The sequence below is a fragment of the Puccinia triticina genome, chromosome 16A (assembly GCF_026914185.1).
Source record: "Puccinia triticina chromosome 16A, complete sequence".
NCBI lineage: Eukaryota > Fungi > Basidiomycota > Pucciniomycetes > Pucciniales > Pucciniaceae > Puccinia > Puccinia triticina.
The window spans coordinates 1,309,942-1,332,348 of NC_070573.1; the positions used below are offsets into that span (position 1 = coordinate 1,309,942).

General features: G+C 49.3%; 2 protein-coding genes across 2 annotated transcripts; one reads left to right on the forward strand and one right to left on the reverse strand.

Moving 5' to 3' along the window:
- Positions 1–354: 354 nt before the first annotated feature.
- On the forward strand, positions 355–2,460 carry PtA15_16A142 (uncharacterized protein; the record flags this gene model as incomplete). The annotated part of the gene is made up of 5 exons (XM_053163803.1): positions 355–690; positions 756–863; positions 934–1,011; positions 1,097–1,189; positions 2,434–2,460. The coding sequence occupies 5 exons, from the start codon at positions 355–357 to the stop codon at positions 2,458–2,460; spliced, it is 642 nt and encodes a 213-aa protein (XP_053027791.1).
- A 566-nt stretch (positions 2,461–3,026) lies between these two features.
- Positions 3,027–4,797, reverse strand: PtA15_16A143 (uncharacterized protein; the record flags this gene model as incomplete). Its single annotated transcript, XM_053163804.1, has 3 exons — positions 3,027–3,518; positions 3,638–3,814; positions 3,904–4,797. The coding sequence occupies 3 exons, from the start codon at positions 4,795–4,797 to the stop codon at positions 3,027–3,029; spliced, it is 1,563 nt and encodes a 520-aa protein (XP_053027792.1).
- Between the last annotated feature and the right edge of the window lie 17,610 nt (positions 4,798–22,407).

Consider the following 22,407-nt stretch of genomic DNA (forward strand, 5'->3'; position numbering starts at 1 on the left):
CAGTCCTAAATTTTCAATACTAGTAGCGCTTGTCCCACCTCATACCTCATTAACAGTATCCCTTCCTTAGTTATAAATCCTCGGTGTGTTCCTTTGACTTCCACCCCTCTGAATTGACCTGTCGCGCTCCTTGTTCTTGCCACACCAACTAACCAACACCCTTCAGATCAGGCTGCCTGTCCATCGTAGCCAAAATTTCTAACCCTCCCAGCCGTGTATTATGCCCGGAAACCCAGGATGAACCTGTGGAATCGCAAGAAGACAGGCCCCCTCGCGAGGGCTCGGTTCATTTGGACTACTTGGTTTTTATGCGGAGTGCTGATAAGTCCAACTTTGCGCACTCCAAATTCTTCCATGCCCCCCCCACCCTGGGCGATTGCCGCTCCTGTCCGACACTTGGGCTGCTTGCGCATCGACATGCTATCCGTGACTTGGAACCGATTCCAAGAGGAGGTCATTCGTTACATCGGCCGTGGGGACGATCAAGCCCTAGTTCGCGTTTTGCGCGGAGCCAACGAGCGGGGGGAACTCCAATGGCAGGCGATGCTATCCGGCGATCCCCATTACACTCCGGGAAACAAGATAACGATTCGAGGCGACTCGGATTTTAAGTGCTTTGGGGTGGCCGCTTACGAACTCTTCCCCAACAAAGTCTTAGTGAAGTTGGTTATGCGTGATCCATCCGACGAGGTGAGCTCACCCCTTCTTCCTGAAGGCTGATACTTTCTCAGTCACTCAACTTCTGTGTTGTTTAGACACCCGCGGGTGTCATAGCCGATCCCGTCAAACGACCTCGCGGAGTTGGGCCCAGTGATGTGGTCCGCCCGCCAAATGGCATTCCTTGCGCACCTCCATCGGAAAAGGTGCGTCGTATTCATTCCTTTGGGTTGCCACTGTCGTGACGATGCTAATTCCCGGTTTCTCTAACGCCAGGAAAATAATTCGGGCAACGGAGGGATGGCCGCTCGTGCCATCACTGATGACGGCTCGAACAGAGCCAAGAAGAAAAATGTGAGCCTCATTCATCCTTCGGCGCACTACCTCATTAACAATTTATTTACATATTTCCTTTCTTTCATGCCCGGCCTTGTTTAAGAAATTAAATGGCCCAGGGGAATTGGGGCCCGTGGCCGCCGCGCATACGGCTAATCTAGCGGGCATCGGGGCCACTGGATCAGCATCCGACAAGGTCAAGGGAAGATCCCGCGCTCAAGCTGTCCCCATTGCTATAAGACGAATAGTCTTTGATGAGGTTGGACGTGCGTTAGACACAAGCCGACGCGGTGAGAGCAGCACGGAGACAAACCTTTGATGAGGTTGGACGTGCGTTAGACACAAGCGGACGCGGTGAGAGCAGCACGGAGACAAACCTAGACGGTGTCGAAGGTGGTCAGCTTTGATGAGTTGAACAAGTGTTGATTGGTTCATTCATTACTAGCACACCTTTGATGAGGTTGGACGTGCGTTAGACACAAGCGGACGCGGTGAGAGCAGCACGGAGACAAACCTAGAGAAGATGAGTAGTACGGATGAGACTAAGAGACATGTGAGATGAAAAAAGGTGGAAACGGAAAACAGACCTAGACGGTGTCGAAGGTGGTCAGCTTTGATGAGTTGAACAAGTGTTGATTGGTTAGAGAACCATACAATGACTAAGGAAGCGGTTTAAGAACTAATCAACTAGGTTACAACTTAGAACGGATGCGGACCAACTATGAGACTATCACTAGATATGCAAGATGGAAAGACAATGTAATATGCATAACGTGTACCGTCTAATAATTGCTACAACAGACGAGATAGAAATCATTGGGCCTCCGGTTGCCAACCGCCGCGTGGTCTCCCTACCCTTGACTCGGGCTGGAGCGTTGCCTGTGGCCCCCGCCAATGATCAACCACCGCTTCCTAGGATTCCCCTTGGCCCGGAACCGGCTCACCTGCAGGCGGTCGATTTGGAATCCTTCCTAGCTGCGGTAGGTATCGAATCTTCTGATACTGGTACGCGCCGCCGATTGAGGTACCACGGGATCATCCATTGGACCTTCTCACAAAAGTCCTCCGAGGCCGAGTTGATTGGCTTGGGATTTCCAATTGGGACCGCACGTATGCTTTGCGACGGGATCGCACTCATGGAAGCACAAATCCAACCCATTAGACAGTAGTTTACGACCCCGAGCTCACCTGTCCTTCTTTATTGCTTAACCTAACTGCTATTATTGAGTTAACATGTGTGTGGGGGTTGTTACGGTAGTAGCTTGTCATTTGAGAGCTTGATATTATACATGTGTGTGTGGTATGTTATGGTAGTCGCTTGTGGTTTTAGATCTTGATTTTATACATGCATGAATCGAGGGATTTGAGAATATATGCCTTGGGAGTGTGTCCTTTGCCTTAGCTGCTCGCAATATGACACCGTAATTTGAGTTTAAATAGTTTAGCAAGGGCAGAGGAAAGGGTTAGCCTGCCTTGCACACGAGTGCACAGCATCCATATTTTTGTTATTATGCTCAGTTGTTTTCTTTTGTTTGTTCTTTTGTTTCTTGGATTTTAAATAGTACAGAGGGCAAGGACAGACAGTAGCATGCCTTGCACACGAGTGGACGGCATCCATATTTTTGTTCTTATGCTCAGTTGTTTTGTTTCTTGGTGCGACCTCTTCCAATTGGAAGTATCATACAAATTCATGTTGTATTTTTATTAACCAAGTGCAACAAATGCAAACGCATCATATGCACCCACACACAGAGGACTATTGTTAGTGAGATATAAACAAAGGATAGGTGTTATCATAAACCAGTTAAATAAGGGTTCGAGAGGCCAAATGCAGCACACATAAGATGACTCAGACAAAGGAGAGAACCAAAAAAATCATGAGAAGGATTCACGCAGACCAATTTACTGAACTCAAGGTAATCTACAAAAGACACAGGCTAATAGTATACTATGGGTGGCCATGGGCAAGGCTGTGATGGTGACCAATTTACTGAACTCAAGGTAATCTACAAAAGACACGGGCTAATAGTATACTATGGGTGGCCATGGGCAAGGCTGCGATGGTATGGATCCACCCCGCGACAGAGCCTTGCGAGGGTGCCCACACTCAAGCCCAATTTTTCCACGTCGGCCTTGCGCAAGTATCCAGGTGCAAACATAGTGTAACTGTTGATATCCTCTCTCATCAAGCGGTCCAGTGTGTCGGCAGGATCTGAAACACCTGCAAAGGTTAAGTAATCCATTAACAAACCCGGATTGTCACCAACAGAGCCGGGACCCAAAACCACGGATGGATTGCCCCAGGGACCGGGATAATCGCCGCCTGTAGTTACCGGAGCTGGTGCAAGAGGGGTTGCCGGAGGTTTGGAGCCAATAGTTGCATGGTAGACTTGCACCATAGTCGCCACCAGATCGGCTGTATTCATATGCGGTTCTGCTTCGGAGGGGCCGGGCAACCCCCCCTTTGCTTTGCGACTGTAGTATTTGATAGAACCCGGCGGCGATAGTAGGCTGACCCCTGGCTCCTGATTATGCTGGGTTTAGGATTATAATAAACACCAATGCATTGGTCAGTAATTATAAACGTACCCAGGCGCATTGTCACCAAAAACAAACGCATGACAATGAATGACCGAAAACTCACGATAGATTTAGCCCATAAAGCTACATTGCCAGGTGTGAGTATGATGTATCGATTGATGTCGGTGGGATCCGGATACACTGGATGTGAGGGGTCGACACCAGTGTTCCTCTTGTATTTATTGAGGACGTCCTCCTTGATAATAGCTCGGGCCTCAAACTCTTCATCACAGGAATCTCCCTAATATATTAATCCAGGGCATAGAGCCGTTGGGTCAGTCAATGGATGTGTCATGAGGTTGAATAATAGTGCTCGAACCAATAACTCACCTCAGAATCAACATCATCAACGGTCCCCAAAGAGCCAGACTGAGTCAAACGTGCACGAGCTCGAGACGCCTGAGTAGCCGCACGAGCCTCGTTGCGCCGGACGGTTTCCGCCAGCAAATCATTACCTTTGGCTATGGCGAGCTTCTGGGCCGGGCTTTCCATACTCATGTGAACCCCCTCTTTGACCGCCTTTTTCCCGATGATGGCATCAATCCAGGCGGTGAAGGCGGTGTGATTGGAGATGGGTTTTGGGGCCGATTTTGGCCAGTCTTTGTGGGAGTTGATATGAGCGGTCCATAAAATTGTAGGCGGGCTAGATTTGGTGCCCTTGTCAAGGACCCTGGCCGCGTTGGAGTGATCCCGGGATGCAACGACACTGATCTGTTCGAGGAAGGAGGCAAAGGTGATTGTACGGCAGTCAAATAAAAAAGCCAGGTTCTTGGCTGATTGGATGGCTTTGTGTACAAGCTTCTTCTGTTTGTTTTGTCTTGAGCCATACAAGACAAAACTGACATGGCAGGTAAAATTGTGGGGAGCAATAGGGAACCTCGGAAGAGGTAGGTGGTGAGGCAGTGATGGTTGGATCGGTGGCGGATGTGGAAGGGGAACTACCTCAGCTGGTAATTCCTCGAAATCTTGAGGTTCGGCTTGTGTGTACGGCGGAGAGAGGTCGTTGACAATAGCCGGAGGGTGAAAGGCGCCTGGCCCAGCTGGTGACGACGGAGTAGGGCGGAGCATGTGCGACACTGGTGGGGTGCTGGAGTAAACGGCTTGAATATCGGTGTTCGGAGGGTGCGGATAGGGATGTGGAGGTATCAAAGCAGGGTGGATCTGGCCCGATAATGCCAATGATGCCTGCAAATTGGCCTGTTTGTAAGAGGTGAATTGAGACATTATCAGTTGGTTTTTGGCGTTAGGGGGAGGGGATGGGAAAGGGAGGGGAAGGAAAGGACGGACCAAAAGAGGTGCATTGACTCTGTCAACTGACCCACGTCTGTTTGAACCTGATCCACCGATGAGATGCCCTCAAAGGTCTTGTGATGCGGTGATCTGATCACTATACTAGATCAAAGTCACGCACCAACTCATGCAACCTTCATAGTTGGTGGATTTTCTGGCAGGTCAACTCAGCGCGCATGGTGATTTGGGGGAGACCCGCCGGGTGATTTGCCCAATTATAATATGGGAAATCTAAGTTTTATGTGATATTCCAGCATGTGCCAAAAAAAAAAAAAAAAAAAAAAGTGTCCAAGATTTTTGGAAAAGACAATACTTCATTTTCTTTTTAAAATCCTATTGATACCAAGATCGGCACCGTGCTAACCTCTTACTCACATGTCTCCTGTATACTGTTGGTGATCAGAGAGGGCTTATACCCCAACATTGCACTCGAATCCGCTTTGGTACATCCGTATTCCACGCGTATGTTCACAACTGGCTCTGCCAGTTAGAGTATCACCCACGCTTCAACAAGGGGTGGGGAATGTCCGATGGCGAGGGCTTGGAGAGAATGTGGTCGTATCTCTCTCCTCTGGTCAGCCCCTTAAGATATGCGACTCGCAACCATTGTCTCTCATCAATCTCACATTGACTGAAGCATTACAACAAGCGGGGCATACAACAATTTGGTAAGTGTATTCTTCAAATTGCTCCGCTAGCCATATCTGATTGGGTTTATTTCAGCCTTTTGGCTGTAAGGGTCCGATGGACCCTCACTGGAAACAACGTGGAAAGCGGGGGCGAGGGGACGAGGCCGGAGCCTGAGGAACTTTCTAGTTCCAAACGGTGGGCTGAATTGCAGATGGGCTAGCCGGGAGAGAACAGATTCTCTCCGTAAGTACAACCAGAGAGAGAAAGAGAAGGGAAATGAGAAGAAGGCTTACCTAGCCGGGAGAGAACAGATTCTCTGCCGGACTAGGGAAGATGGGGTTTGAGCACATGTATCTGTCTGCGCAGGGGTTACATAATCCTCTGGCCCTTTGTGTGAAGCCCCCTAGGATAGGGGACTTTACAGTCTTCCCCCCTATAAAGAAATTTGACGACCTTAGGGAGGGAGAATTTACAGAGAAGGAAAAAAAAGGAACGGAGCCGAGATTTAATTGTAGTATGTGGTGGCGGATCAGGTCTTGGAGAATGACAGTAAGAAGTATTGTCTGCCACAAGTTTTTTTTCTGGACAGTCGGCAGGTGGTCAAAGGGCAGGTTGATAAGGGGGAAGTTGGTACTGAGCAGAAAGTTGATTCGGTCGCTGGGTTAGATGGGGTAGATAGGAGTAAAGACACTGGTAATATGGTGGATGTAGCGGAATGCACAGGGGAGAATGAGGATAAGGAGTAGTGAATGGCTGGAATGTGGATCGGCAAGTCAAGAGAGCAGGTAGATGATGATGATGTCAGGGATGCCGGAGGGCTGGGCTGGGGACTGGAGCAAGAGGTAGAGGATGTGGTGGTCAAGTGCAGCTTCATCTTTGCGTTGGGGACCGCAGAAGCAGTCGGCGAAGGGTGCGAGATGTGTGGGGAGGAGAGAGCTGGCGATGAGGCGGAGGAGAGGCTGTGGTCGGGCAAAAATTCGGTGGTTTGTGTGTAGGGATGGGGATGCTCGGATGGCGGGGTGGGGGTGGAGCTGGCGGGAGAGCGTCCCGCTGTCGGGACGGCTGGTGGCGACAACGGCGAGCTGGGCAACAGGCTGTTGCAGGAAGCGGTAGGTGGCGGACAGGGTAGGCAGGTGGCGGAGGAAGATGAGCAGGAAGGCGTCCGACGAAGGGACGGGACGGGCGGCGGCGGCAACAGCAAAGAAGGTCTGGATGTGGCGGGCAAAGGGCGGGATGAGCTCGCCCGACGGGGTGCTGGTGTTTGGCAGCGGGTGTTTCTGGGTGCAGGCGCGGTAGCGGGCGAGTGTGGTTGTGTCTTTCTCCAACTAGCCGCGAGAGACCTCGCTGTATTCCTGGGTATCAGGGGCTCAAGGCCCCGTTGAAGTGAATATCGGAACGACCCAAAGGGCGGCGATGGCAGCAAGGATGGAAAAGAAGGAGGTGGTGTGGGGGACTTCGAAAGCAAGGACTCGGAGGGGTCGGAGAAAGGTCTTGCATGCTCCGTCTTTGCTACTAGGTCACGCAAGGTTCTTTCCAGTCGGACTATACGATCCTCGTGGTCAGTAACGGTTTGGTTGGAAGGGAAGGAGGTCGAGTTGGGGTCGAGGTCAAGAGTTCTGGCGGATCGAGGCTGAGTGGACTGCTTTGGTTGGGATGTGATGGATTTAGTCCACTTGGATTTATTTCCTAACGCCTCTGGGGCAGTAGGAGGGACCGGTGTTGATGTTGGGAGGTCGCTGGTGGCAGTGCTCTGCCTGGAGAAGGAGGGTGTAAGTTTTCTTCCAAAAGCCGCCTCGAAGGGGCTGAGCCTCGTGGCGGGCTTGGTTGACGAGTTGAAGACGAGTTCCACGGTCGGGAGTAAAGATAGCCATGCACTTTGGCGCCTGGATGCGAAGTTGTACAGGATGCCTGGAACCGTTCTTGATTTAACTTTCATTTGGTTGGCCTTCGGCAAACAGGGGCATGATATCCTACGGATCCGTACGCCGAGCTTCTTCACGAGTGTGTTTGAGAACAGGCAAGTCCAGTGGTCATCGCGGTCAACCTGGATTGTATCTGGGGCTCCAAATAAAGTCAATAAGTTGCCAAAGAGGTGATTTGCCGTTTCCTCGGCCGTGTCAGATTGTCGGACAGGGATGAGGCGGGTGAGCCCCGAAAGCCGGCAGATGCAGGTGAGAATCATGTCAAAAACATTGATTGGCCGAAGTGGACCAACAAATTCAATGGCCAAGTGGGCAAATAATGCCTGGCGCGACCGAGGCAATTGTATTAGAACAGAAGTTTGTTTTGTTGGGGTCGTCATCACCAATGAGAGGATGATATGGGTTGCCTTGAGCGGGAAGCAAGGGTCAAGCAACGTTGGAGGATAGCCTCAATAGGCGAGCGAGAAGGAGGAAGGGGGTGTGATTTATAGTCCGGTTGGGGACTCTGAAGACGATGCAGCAGGGGAGGCGACGATGAGGGTTGTAAGTGGGCCCCACGAAATTGCAACTGACAAAATGGAAGGCCCCGATTGGGCTCCTGAAACAAGGTCCGTACTGAGGGCAAGAGCGAGCTGAACGAGATAAAAAAGGTCCCGACTGGACTTCTGAGAGCGAGATAAGTCCCGACTGGACTTCTGAAGGCGTATGGAGAGTAGAAATCGGGGTCGACGACGATGGTGGTTGTAGTCCTGAGTGGACTCTAAACACGAAATTTTGAGACGAAAGTGAGAGAAATCCCGAGTGGATTCTGAGACCAATATCGATCTTGGCAAAAAAATGGCTTGAAGTGCGTTTGGAACGAGAAAAAAAAAGTGTAAGGGTCCGATGGACCCTCACTGGAAACGACGTGGAAAGCGGGGGTGAGGGGACGAGGCCGGAGCCTGAGGAACTTTCTAGTTCCAAACGGTGGGCTGAATTGCAGATGGGCTAGCCGGGAGAGAACAGATTCTCTCCGTAAGTACAACCAGAGAGAGAAAGAGAAGGGAAATAAGAAGAAGGCTTACCTAGCCGGGAGAGAACAGATTCTCTGCCGGACTAGGGAAGATGGGGTTCAAGCACATGTATCTGTCTGCGCAGGGGTTACATAATCCTCTGGCCCTTTGTGTGAAGCCCCCTAGGATAGGGGACTTTACATTGGCTGCAAAGGAAGTTTGGAGATGCTGTTCGCCGCCGTCAGGAGACTCGAAGCACTCTAAACTCCTTACTATGTAAAAAAAAAAACCCACGAGCAAGGGGGGGGGGGGGGGAACTATACCGTCAGATTCTTCAAGCAGCAGTGGGACTCGCAGCGCACTTTTCAGAGGGATCACACTGAGGAAGAGAGCGCTCGCCGTGCCAAACTTTTATCACTGTACAAGCAAGAAGAGACTTTGGAGCTCATGAGGTAAAGCAAAATTATTGTATATAAATAACAAGTCCAGTACAATTCTGACAAGCTATTCCGTATTCTTGGCAGGATACGTCTTCAAAGCCCGGAGATCTTCCTTGAAAGTCCAGCTTGTAGGAATACAGACCAAGCCCCGCAGCAACCATTCAGGAAGCTCGCGCGGGTAGCTCGAGGCGCAAGCCCAAGCCCAGTTGCAATGAAAGGTAAAACCTTTCGCAGCCCAGCCCCAGACCCCAGCCCTAACCACAGAAGCTGACGTGAAAGTATTGCTTGTCGATTACAGAAGCGATCCAGGCTAGAACCTTATCGGTCAACGCCCAAAGCCAAACCCAGCCCAGACGGAGAACCTTGTACGTCCCAAGACTAAGCGGAAAGTAGACTTAAAACCTTAAGACTTACTTTGCCGTGTTCTCATGCAGAACTCTCGAGGAACGACCCGGACCCAAGAACCAACCAGAACTACTAGGCAGACTATCGGCAGCGACAGCTATCCGTAAGTACAGCACAAACCAGACCAAGCACATAAAGAAAAGAACCCGAATCTAACGCAGACGTTGATTCATCCAAACCCTAGAAAAAGATGCATCGGAAGCGTTTAGACAGGATAAGACAAAGTTATTGCGATAACTCGACTTATACCCGTGAGTAGAAAACCAAGACCTGAAAGAAAGAACAAAAAAGCATAAAAGAGAGACTGAAGCCGGCATCTTGCGTATCTTGCGTTGCGAACTGCTCGGCGTACAGGACCGTTATCTCGCACACATAACCGTCGACGTGATAACATCGCGCTAAGCGCATCTCCCCTTTAAACCTCCTCTCAGACTCAGATCCCAGGCACATTCTGCCCTGCTTTCAGGTGCATACTCGTGCAGACTTTTCTACTCACCTCAGAACTATAAATTTGTACATAGTAATCTAACAAGCAATAAATTCTTTCAGTTGCTTGGATTCTTTTAGATTTACAGTCTTGAGACGCTCGAGCGGACCTCACAACCAAAGCAGCTGAAAGCAGGACAGGATGGCAAACACGCGCAACCAAGGGCCTAGCAGCAGCACTGAATGAACTCCCATGCCAGCCAAAAGCAATGCGTATAGCCCGGATAAGGACCATGTCAACGTTCCTAAATTCGACGGCACCAATTTCCCGCTATGGGAAAGGAAAGTAAAGATGCATCTCAGGCCTCGTAGACTCAAAACCTACCTAGAGGAGCCTTTGCCCAAAGAACCTGACGAAGAGGAACTGGAAGGAGCCTTGAGAACCTGCAGCATCTTAAGCGAGGCGCTCTCAAATGCAATCTTCACAAGTGTTATCAACGACAACAACGAGAAGGACCCTTTTTCCATTTGGTCCGACATCAAAACTATCTATGCCTCCGATTCTTTACTCTTGGTGTTCCAGGTATGGAACAAATGGCTCAATATTCAGCACAAAAAGGACTTAAACTCCTACATTGTCGAAATGGAGGAAAGCCTTGCCGAGTTCAGCTCACTCGGTCTTAAAGTTCCTGACGTACTTGTTGGATGCGGCATAGTGGGCAAAATCACCAAGCGGCAACCAATGCTCATTCAGGCACTCTTCACGGATTTAAAAGCTCTAGCAAAACCCAAGGATATCATAGCCAAATTACAAGACATCAGGCGGCACGAAACGGCAACTAAGAGGAAGTTCGTAGACGATCCAGAGCCTTCCTCAACGGCTTTAGCCACCGGCCCCAGTCATAGACTCAAGAGACAAGGTGGACACAACTCGAGCGCTAGAGGGCCAACCATTCGCTGCAGCAACGGCAAGCATAACCCCAAGGCCACCACTCACGTTGAGGCTGACTGCTGGACAATTCACCCAACTTCTCGTCCTCCAGACCGACCACTTCAGCAACAAGAACGGCCGCCGAAAAAGCAACGCACTTCATATCACGCCACCGCCGGCAATGATGAAGACAATGAAGAGGAAGACGCGCTTCAAGCGTCAATAGTGAAGCCCTCTTTCACGTACAACACCACCACCACCGATTCTGCCTTGTCAACAGTCCTAGACTCGGGAGCCAGCAACCACATGCTGAACTCAATGGATTACTTCTTGACCACGACCCCCGTCCACATCAGTATAGTTACTGGTAGTGGTAAATCAGAATTAGTTGCAGTAGCCAAAGGAACGGCTCACATCCGCCTTCCCTTGGGTCAGAAACTCACCTTACCCGAAGCCCTTTTTGTCCCCAAACTTTCTCGAAACCTGGTGTCCCTGGTCCAGCTCATGGCTCGCCGGGTAGTTATAAGCGAAAATGGCGGCAGCTTTCAAGTCCAGCTAGATGATTCCGATCCCTTCCCGGTGTCCGTCAACAACGACATACTCGAGATAGCAGGCGTACGCCCCAGCCCCAACCACAGCGTCAATCTATCAACCACAATCGCGCCGAAATTATCAGAGTTTCAAAAATGGCACAACAGGCTGGGCCATGCTAGCTCTGGTCGCATCGCGCAAGCCACCCAGGAGAAGTTTGATCTTACCAAGACGCATTCCTGTGCGGCATGCATGCAGGGAAAACTCACCCGAATCCCGTGCAACGGCACATTCAAGGAGGCTGACCCACCTCTCAGCGCAGTGCACGGTGACCTAGTCGGCCCTATATCGCCTCCTACGAACGGAGGAGCCCGTTACTTCCTGACCTTGGTCGATCAGTACACCGGCTTTATCCACACAGTCATTCTGAAGGACAAATCTCAAGCCGTTCAAGCCATCCTGGACTTCAAGGTGTTCTTCGAGAAGCAAACCGGACACAACCTGAAGAAGATTATCACCAACGGAGGGGGCGAATTCGTGAACGGGACCCTAGGCGAGTGCCTCAAAGCCGAAGGCATCCAACACAACGTGGCGCCCGCCTACACCCCGCAGAACAATGGCATGGCAGAACGAGCAAATAGAACAATCATCAACATGACACGATGCTTGCTCATGCAAGCCAATCTGGCCCCGGAATGGTGAGCAGAGCCCGTGCAAGCAGCCACCGCCACGACGAACTGCCTCCCGTCATTATCCAGAAGCAAGGTATCGCCCCTCGAACTCCTTTTCAAAGCGAAGCCAAACATCACGTTTTTCAGGCCCTTTGGGTGTCGGGTTTGGATAGTGAAGCCAAAGCAGAAGCAACAATCGAAATTCGCTTCCATATCTTAGGAAGGAGTTCTCTCTTCATACCGGGTCCTTCGCTTCGAGGACCGGTCCATCATTACAGCTAAGCATGTCCACTTCGATGAGTCCACTTTCCCCGACTGCCCGGCACTCAACAAAAGCCACACAGCCCTCAGGGTAAACAAGCTGCCCAGCTTCAACTCTTCGGATCCCCTTCCGTTCAGCAAGGACGACTTGCCGGGCGATAAGCAACCAAACGCACAGGAAGACGAGGATCTGCAAGAGGAGCAGCTCGACATCTCCCGCATTGTCCAAGATCTGCGCTCCAAAAGCCCGGACACTCAGCTAGCTCAAGATGCTCCTGGCGCTCCGCCCCCGCCCCAGCCGGCGCCTCAACAGGCAGGCAGAAGATACGCGTGGACGCTTGAGCCGCCGCCAAAGGAAATCACCAGCGGAATTGACGCCAGCAACATCATTCAAGGGAAAAGGCTTCGTCAAGCGCTGCTAATTGAAATTGATGTTGACCCGAAGAATCACAGGCAGGCCATGAGCGGCCCCGATCGTGACAATTGGACCCAAGCCGAACAGAAAGAGATCGCCAATATGCTTCGGCACCAAGTATGGATTGTACGGCAACGACTCCAATCTGACGAGCCAATACCGTCCACCTGGGCCTACAGGAAGAAGCTCGGTTCCTCCAACGAGGTCATCGAATTCAAGGCAAGGATATGCGCACAAGGATTCCGCCAAGTACACGGCAGAAACTTCAATGTAATCTACGCGCCGACCGGCAAGGCAGCCTCCCTACGCTTGCTCATCTCATTTGCGGTAAACCATGGAATGAAGATTCACCAGCTCGACGTCCGGAGCGCTTTTCTCACCTGCCCGCTTGAGGAGACTGTCACACTGCTACCGCCCCAGGGATACGACTGTCCCCCCAACTCTGTCTTACATCTGAAGAAAGCCATATACGGCCTGCGTCAAGCACCGCTTGTATGGTACAAGCGACTTACTTGCTACCTCAAGACACTAGGCTTTTGGATTGCAGTATCTGACCCTTGCGTATTCTGGAGACCGGAGGAGGGCGCCAAACCAGCAACCTGGTTGCTTGCGCACGTGGACGACATCGTCATCATAAGCCATCAGCCAGAGATCTTCCGGGCTGAGATGGAAAAGGAATTTGAAATCAAATACCCCGGCGACGCTGAGTTTCTTCTTGGTATGAACATTGAGCGCTTTGATGGCGGACTACAGATCAACCAAACTCAGTACGTCGAGCGGAAGTTAGCCGAATACGGACTTGACAGGGAGCATCCAGCCTCGTGTCCCCTCAACCCAAGAGAACGCCTCTCCAAGGCCCCTCCCCATGAAATTGAAACACTTAAGAAGTTAAACATCAACTACCGCGGCCTAGTGGGATCGCTCAACTACTTAAGTATCCTCACGAGGCCAGACATTTCACTCGCAGTCAGTCAACTATTGCAATATCTGGAGGAGCCAGGGATCAAGCATTATCAGGCGGCTGTGCAAGTTTTCCGCTACTTGTTGGGGACCAGGCAAGTTGGTTTGACTTTCCAGCGCTCAGAATCCGCATGCCTTAAAGCGTACTCAGACGCGGACTGGGGGAACTGCCCCATCACCAGAAGGTCTACTACTGGCTTTGTAGTCACCGCCGGCTCTCATCTCCTCAACTGGAAGTCCAGCAAGCAGCCAACGGTCTCTCTCTCAACGGCAGAGGCCGAGTACAAGGCACTATCAGACCTCGGAAGGGATCTTGCATGGTTTGCGAGTTTAATCAAAGAAATAAACTTCCAGGAATTGGTTCAAAACATTGACGTTGCCGTGGACAACAAAGGCGCTATTGACCTCGCCAACAGCGAGACCTCTCAAAATAGTTTCCGGACAAAGCACATGAACATCCGACTCCATTTCGTCCGGGAACTCATACTCTTCAACATAATCAGGCTCCGATACGTCAAAACAAACGCCAACGCCGCCGACTTTCTCACCAAACCCCTCGGAAGATCAGTAATTTGTTGTTCCCTAGCTCAGATCGGAGTAATCCAAATCTCAGAAGCTACTTCGAATCTTACAACTCAAAGTATGCAAGGCTGTAGGAATACAGACCAAGCCCCACAGCAACCATTCAGGAAGCTCGCGCGGGTAGCTCAAGGCGCAAGTCCAAGCCCAGTTGCAATGAAAGGTAAACCCTTTCGCAGCCCAGCCCCAGACCCCAGCCCTAACCACAGAAGCTGACGTGAAAGTATTGCTTGTCGATTACAGAAGCGATTCAGGCTAGAACCTTATTGGTCAACGCCCAAAGCCAAACCCAGCCCAGACGGAGAACCTTGTACGTCCCAAGACTAAGCGGAAAGTAGACTTAAAACCTTAAGACTTACTTTGCCGTGTTCTCATGCAGAACTCTCGAGGAACGACCCGGACCCAAGAACCAACCAGAACTACTAGGCAGACTATCGGCAGCGACAGCTATCCGTAAGTACAGCACAAACCAGACCAAGCACATAAAGAAAAGAACCCGAATCTAACGCAGACGTTGATTCATCCAAACCCTAGAAAAAGATGCATCGGAAGCGTTTAGACAGGATAAGACAAAGTTATTGCGATAACTCGACTTATACCCGTGAGTAGAAAACCAAGACCTGAAAGAAAGAACAAAAAAGCATAAAAGAGAGACTGAAGCCAGCATCTTGCGTATCTTGCGTTGCGAACTGCTCGGCGTACAGGACCGTTATCTCGCACACATAACCGTCGACGTGATAACATCGCGCTAAGCGCATCTCCCCTTTAAACCTCCTCTCAGACTCAGATCCCAGGCACATTCTGCCCTGCTTTCAGGTGCATACTCGTGCAGACTTTTCTACTCACCTCAGAACTATAAATTTGTACATAGTAATCTAACAAGCAATAAATTCTTTCAGTTGCTTGGATTCTTTTACAGCTCAGGTTCAACAGCTCATGGACTCAATCACCAAACAATCAGAAATATTAAGAAGAGAGACGGCAGAGATTGCTGGGAGCAGCACAATCGAGACTGCCGGTCAGTGATAGAGCTCACTTCAGATTACAATGTATCAATTTTATTAATTTATACCATTTCTTTGGTAGACCCCGAAGAGCAGAAGCTCAGGCTCCTTCTTTGGGATGCCAAAGCAGAATTGTTTGTGCAGGCTGTACAGCTGAATGCCGAGCGACAACCGCTAATCAATTCCATGGGATTTTGAATTGGAACTTGCGGGAAAGAGAAAATTATCAAAGTGATGCAAGCCCGACGGCCGGCAGTGAAGAAACTCATCGATAAATTCAACCAACTCTTTACAAACTTTAAGCACAAATTCCCAATCAGCAGTTATCCGACGCCGACAATCACCCTCTTGTGTACGAGACGTTTTCTAAATGGCCGATGGACCATAGATTCTGGAGCGATGGGTTATACTATCATTCCAGTGCGCCTTGGGCTATAGACCCTGATGTCAGGACGGGAATAAACAGTGTTTTAATCCTTCAGCGAACTCAGGAGGAATTTGAGATGATTGAACAGGAGCTAGCCCGGGCTAAAGGATGGGCTGTTTCGCACCACACGCGGATTAAAAGCACTGTTGAATACATCGGTACTCGTCAGTTTTTCATGTCCTTAGATATTCAATTGTGTGCCATAATTAATCCAAACAAATGATTTTAACAGGCATTGATCAGCTTCAGAACAACCCGACTCTCGAGCTTGATTACATTGACAATGTTGTGTGCGGCAAAATGGCGCGAGAGGAAAAACTAAAGGTGATACGTGATGAGTTGAAACTTCGAATCAAATCACACGAGCAGCTGGTCTCCAATTGGTCGGAGGATATTACTTGGCTATGGTCTTGCTGCCAACCTGCGAGCAATCAACATTCCATTTCCGAATGGCATACTTTGATTCAACATATCGAGAGGAACGAATCTCAGCCTACAATGCCTGATATGGACAAAGATCTGGAAAACGCGGTCCTTGATGTGAATGTAGATGATGGGGAGGATGTTGAACTTTTGGATGATGAAAATGATGAAAATGATGAAAATGACGAAAATGACACAATATAGATTTAATGAATATCTAAAATTCCCGCTATCATTTCAGTCATTCATTTAAATCAAATAGCTATTACATTTCAATTTGAATGCTATTCTATTTAAATTGAACTTTAAATTTCACTCCATTGAAATCTTGGTGTCTTCATTTATTATTGAATATTATTTTATCCAAACAATGAAGTGATGTTAGATAGTGTATCTTAGAGAATGTCAAAGTAGACCCGGGTACCGGTTGGACCGCCGGTACCCGCGCGTTTTTTCCACAAAACTGGCACCCGGCACCGCACCCGGCACCGCCTGGCGGGTACCAGCGGTACATAAGGCGGGTACCGGCGGTACCTGCTTGGTTTTTCTTTAAAACCTAAGGAAATATGTATGGTCTTGCAAGCGCGTCTGGGCGCATGCCCAAGTCCCGCTTGGCCGAGCGCCACCAGGGGTTTAGGGTGTGCCCAGGAGGGTTGATCGGGCAGGTTGCGCGGGGGGAAGAGCTTGGCACACGGCCAAGTCCCGCTTGGCCAAAATCAAGCTCTGGGCCGATAGCCTCGCCAAGCATCACTGTCGACTTCAATCACGCTGTACTTCACTTTGATTCTGGCCTGGTTGGACTAATAATTCACGGTAGGTTTTCTATTTATCTAGTTAACTTATTTTTGCTTGTTGACCATTCTGTACTGTACTGCTTTCTAGATGTCAGGATCGAACATCATGGATTCGACCGAGTTGGAAATTCAAGCCGAGAAAGAGCAGGTCCGCGAACTCGCCAACCAGCTCCAAAAGCTAAACCAACAGACCTTCCGAAAAGAAATGGTCCAGAAAGCAAAAGGAAAAATTAACGAAAAACGTACCTACACAAACGATCGTCTGACGCACAAGGAGCGCAAAGCCAACACCATCATCAAGCCCGAAGTCCGACAGCTTATCCGTGAAAATGTTATTGGAGATGGAATGAAGGTTGTTGATGCCATGAAGACCTTCAAAGTATCCCGACGCCAAATATAGCGCATCATTGCTAGAGAGCTCTAAATCAATCAAAATTGAGTTTCTCCCGGCGTACTCCCCATTCCTCAATCCAATTGAGTACAGTTTCCACTCGATCAAAAACTATGTCCGATCCAAGGAGCCGCCTAATTGAGCGGCATTGGTTTCAGAAATCAAAAAAGGAATTGATGAATCAATCACACCGGAGAAATCACAAAATTTCTTTTCTCGCTGTCAGCGCCTTTACCGCCCCTGTGCAGAATTCCAAGTGATCACTGGGCCAATCTTGAGTGGCCCAGCTGCATAGTTTTTTTTTAAATTCTGCATCTTCATTTTAACTACTTTAAAAAAGCTCCGAAAGTATGAAAACATCTAAAAACCAAAAAAAGAATTGTCTCAACAATGTATGTAGTTTGATAGACAGAAAGCAATAGCCTTATAATTTGAGGAAAAGAAAAAATAAATCAGAGACAAGCACACTACAACCCTGAAGCCATGTGAAGCATTGGCTTTTGGCGTGAGTGGCACGCTTGCTTGAAATTGGCCCAGTGGGGCTTTGTCCTGAACCCCGCTAGCTTTGCGATGTGCCAAGCGGGGGTTGGGAGTGTGCCGGGCGGGCTTGGGGATCGGCCAAGCGGGCTTTGGGATCGGCCAAGCGCGCTTGGCCTTTTTTTGGCCGAGCTTTGGTATCTGCCCAGACGGGCTTGCAAGACCATATTCCCTTTGGTGACCAGTTGACCAGAACTGCAATGGCAATCAAAGGGAATGTGTATTCCCTTTGATGACCGGCAAGGCCATTGAGGGCCTCTGGATGGCCAAATGACCGTCCATTGAGGGCCTCCTGCTGGGCGGATGCCGCCCTTGAGGGCTTCCCCATGGCCAAATGGCTGACCGGCCATCAAAAGCCTCTTCAATGGCCAAATGATTGGCCATTGCGGTCCTCTCACGGTCCCCCATCCCCCAGGGGTCGGGCGGTACTTGGGGGCGGTACCCGGGTACCACACCGCTTTTCGCCAAAAAACGGTGTGATGAACAAAAGCGGTCACTGCGTAGAAATGTCAGGACCCAGCCGCTCCAAGATGATTCCCAGGTAAAGTCGGGTGATCTGGAGAAACTCTGCTCCATAGCTCCGCCGCGTTGTAGGGCTCTGAGTGGGATAAATAAAGTAAAGCACGTAAAATAATCTAGCTCCGCAAAAGTAAACAGTAAAATAAAGCTCCGACGCATAAAGAAGATAACTCCGCCACAAAACTCTGCAAAAACCGCAATAAAACAGCCGTAAAGCAAGCACAAAACTCCGCAAAGCACAACCGTAACACATATAAAGCAATTCCGCAACGTACGCAAAGTAAAAGAAGCACAACAATCCGCAAAGTAAAGTAAAAACCGTAAAAAGAGAGTCTGTGGGGAGTATGATGATGAATCCTTCCTCCCCCACTGTGGTTTTATAGAGAAAAAGGAAGAGAACTAAAAGGTATCCTCCGCACGCCTCCCACGCACGCCATCCGCTAACTCCGTTCACACACGCACACTCGTCATCCGCCAAGCGCACGTCATCCACCAAGCTCCGCTCTCACGCCAACTCCTGTCGCCTCCGCCACTCGCCTTCGACTGCCGTCAAACTCCTCTCTCTAGCTTCCACGCCCCTGTCTAGCCTATGATGTCAGGATCCCACACGCCGCCCTTCTGGCTGCCACGGCTTCCCCCAATCGCCACCTTCGCTATCCAGTCCGCGCTGGCCTGCTTATTCTGAGTCCAGTTCCGCCGTCGAGCTCCGCGCGCCGCCGCCTTCAGTTGTGCGCTCCGCTCCGCTCCGTTCCGCACCGTTTCCGCACCGTTTCCGCACCACCTGTGCGCCGCGCTGGTTGCTCCGTGGACAATTTGACATGAGTTCCAGAATTGATCACCACATCCGCCACCCATTTTGAAGTCCTGTCCCCAGGACTTTCCGCACAAAGAAAGTAAAAGAACCCGCATGTGACAAAACCAATCAAGAAATAAGAAGAAACCGGGCCATCTGCTTGTAAAAAGACCATAAGTGATAAGCCGTAAATGATACGCCTGGTCCGTCACCACCCGAGACCGGCGCCAACGCTCCGCACACATAAGCCAATAGTAAGCTGCCGCCTTCAACGCCGCCGCCATAGCAAAAGATTCCGCCCGATGCCCGATGAAGAGAACACCGCACCACCCAGTGTCCAATGAAGAGAACACTGCGCCGTCTTTCGTTTTAGCTCCAAAACGCCTCCGCCGCCACAAAACCATGATTACGCTCCACTGAAGAAAATAAGAAAACTGCTAGTCTAAACGCCGCCATACCCGATGTGGTGATCAATTCTGGAACTCGTGTCAAATTGTCCACGGAGCAACCAGCGCGGCGCACAGGTGGTGCGGAAACGGTGCGGAAACGGTGCGGAACGGAGCGGAGCGGAGCGCACAACTGAAGGCGGCGGCGCGCGGAGCTCGATGGCGGAACTGGACTCAGACTAAGCAGGCCAGCGCGGACTGGATAGCGAAGGTGGTGATTGGGGGAAGCCGTGGCAGCCAGAAGGGCGGCGTGTGGGATCCTGACATCATAGGCTAGACAGGGGCGTGGAAGCTAGAGAGAGGCGTTTGACGGCAGTCAAAGGCAAGCGGCGGAGGCGACAGGAGTTGGCGTGAGAGCGGAGCTTGGTGGATGACGTGCGCTTGGCAGATGACAAGTGTGCATGTGTGAACGATGGCGGAACTGGACTCAGACTAAGCAGGCCAGCGCGGACTGGATAGCGAAGGTGGTGATTGGGGGAAGCCGTGGCAGCCAGAAGGGCGGCGTGTGGGATCCTGACATCATAGGCTAGACAGGGGCGTGGAAGCTAGAGAGAGGCGTTTGACGGCAGTCAAAGGCAAGCGGCGGAGGCGACAGGAGTTGGCGTGAGAGCGGAGCTTGGTGGATGACGTGCGCTTGGCAGATGACGAGTGTGCATGTGTGAACGGAGTTAGCGGATGGCGTGCGTGGGAGGCGGGCGGAGGATACCTTTTAGTTCTCTTCCTTTTTCTCTATAAAACCACAGTGGGGGAGGAAGGATTCATCATCATACTCCCCACAGACTCTCTTTTTGCGGTTTTTACTTTACTTCGCGGATTGTTGTGCTTCTTTTACTTTGCGTACGTTGCGGAGCGGAGTTTTACGTTGCGGAATTGCTTTATATGTGTTACGGTTGTGCTTTGCGGAGTTTTGTGCTTGCTTTACGGCTGTTTTATTGCGGTTTTTGCAGAGTTTTGTGGCGGAGTTATCTTCTTTATGCGTCAGAGCTTTATTTTACTGTTTAATTTTGCGGAGCTAGATTATTTTACGTGCTTTGCTTTATTTATCCCACTCAGAGCCCTACAACACGGCGGAGCTATGGAGCGGAGTTTCTCCAGATCACCCAACTTTACCTGGGAATCATCTTGGAGCGGCGGGGTCCTGACATTTCTACGCAGTGACCGCTTTTGTTCATCACAACGGGCACCCGGCACCGCACCCGGCACCGCTTGGCGGGTACCACGCACATGCAGGCGGTACCTGCCAAGCGGTGCCGGGTACCGCCAAACGGGTACCACTTGACATTCTCTAGTGTATCTCAAGTCAACCGGTGGTAAAAAAGATCAATAGATCCTGAATGTACCAGAGGGGAGCAATAGATCTGATCCAAATTTCCAAGAGGAATAGATCTGATCCAATTAATAGGAATGATCAGCCACAAGCACAAAATTAAATGAGTTTTGTGATCCAAACTTTGGTTTGAACTCAGATATTTTTCTTAGAAGGAACAAAATTTTTTATTCATTTTATTTATCATGTTTTTTAGTTCCTTTCAAAGTGTGTGTCACTCATCATGACCACCAATTATGTAATGGATGATTGTTCTATGTTCATATAAAAATTCATTGAATTGATAATAGCCGTTACCAACCCAGCCATTTAAAATTACCAACCCAACCATTTGAAAAAAGTCCAATTATTTAAAGATTTTAGGCCCTGTTTGGAGCCGATATAATCCAGGCGATATATGAGTTTTTTTGCATGACATCCTATGTGACATCTGATCAGGTCCGCCAAAACTTGATCAGATGTCACAAGTTTCCAGGTTATATTGCGCAATTATATCGGCTCCAAACGGGGCCTTAATAATATATCTCTATGGGAAAAACCAACAGGTAGTAAATGATGAGTTGTCAGGCTTTGTGAGTGATTAATGTTAACAGATATTATTTGTGGGTACATAAATTTGCTAGTCAACCTAATGTAATTACAAAGTAGTTGGTATGCCCCAATAATTACATTTGTTCAAAAAACTTTATGTCAGTCTGATGCACTGTGAGAATTTCTTTAGGATGACTGACAAATAATTTTTAGTGTCAGCCACAAATTTTATTTGTGAGGCCAACCAAAAAATTACTGCCATGAGGATTTCTAGCAATTTTTTGGACTGCAAATAATCTCTGTCAATGATGCTAAGAACAATGAGTCAGTATGTCCAATGATTTTTTAGAAATAATCAGACTGATCCAATTTTTTTGGTTTTAGTCACAGATGTTATCTGTGTGGCACATACCCAAGGCTTTGGTGCATCACATAAATCCGGCAGTCTTACGCGCAAACCAACATGACAAAGGCAAGTATGAACAAATGACCATTGATACTTGAATTTCACTTTCACTCCATAGTCTCAGCGGTGGGCAGATACGTTCTCCAAATGGATAACTCTGAGGGTAACGTAACCTTTACAGTTACGTTATCTGCTAGTTACAGATATCTAATTTGGAGTTACGATATCTCCTGCAGAAAATGGGCTCCATTTTATCTAGTTACGTTCCCTGGTTATTTTGAACAAAACCAGTTACGTTACATTTTTTCCCATATTTGGGTAACTTTGGTGTAACTTTCTGGTAAAGGCCCTGATTTGTGGTTGTTTTTATCAATATGAGCGAGATGTTTGCTCAAGTTGACACTAAACAACCACATAAACTCAGTATGCTGCCAGGGAGCCAGATTAAAAGTTGTTCAGAGCAAGGGTTGAACCCACAACTTCAAACATTACTAACCTCAGAGAGGCAAGCCTTAATCAATAAGCTAAAGACATGATACCAATTCTCTCTTTGCTTCAATAATCTCAACCCCCTTCACAAAAAGCCCCATATCAAAAAAGTTACGTTACCAAAAACATAAAAAATCAGGTTGAAAAAAAAGTTACTTACTATACTTTACTGCCCAAATTTTGTACGTTACCAAAATGGCCAATTTGGATAACTAAAAAGATGTTACGTTATCCAATTTCACTGCCGTAACGTAAAGTAACGTATCTGCCCACCGCTGATAGTCTTGTCTTCTT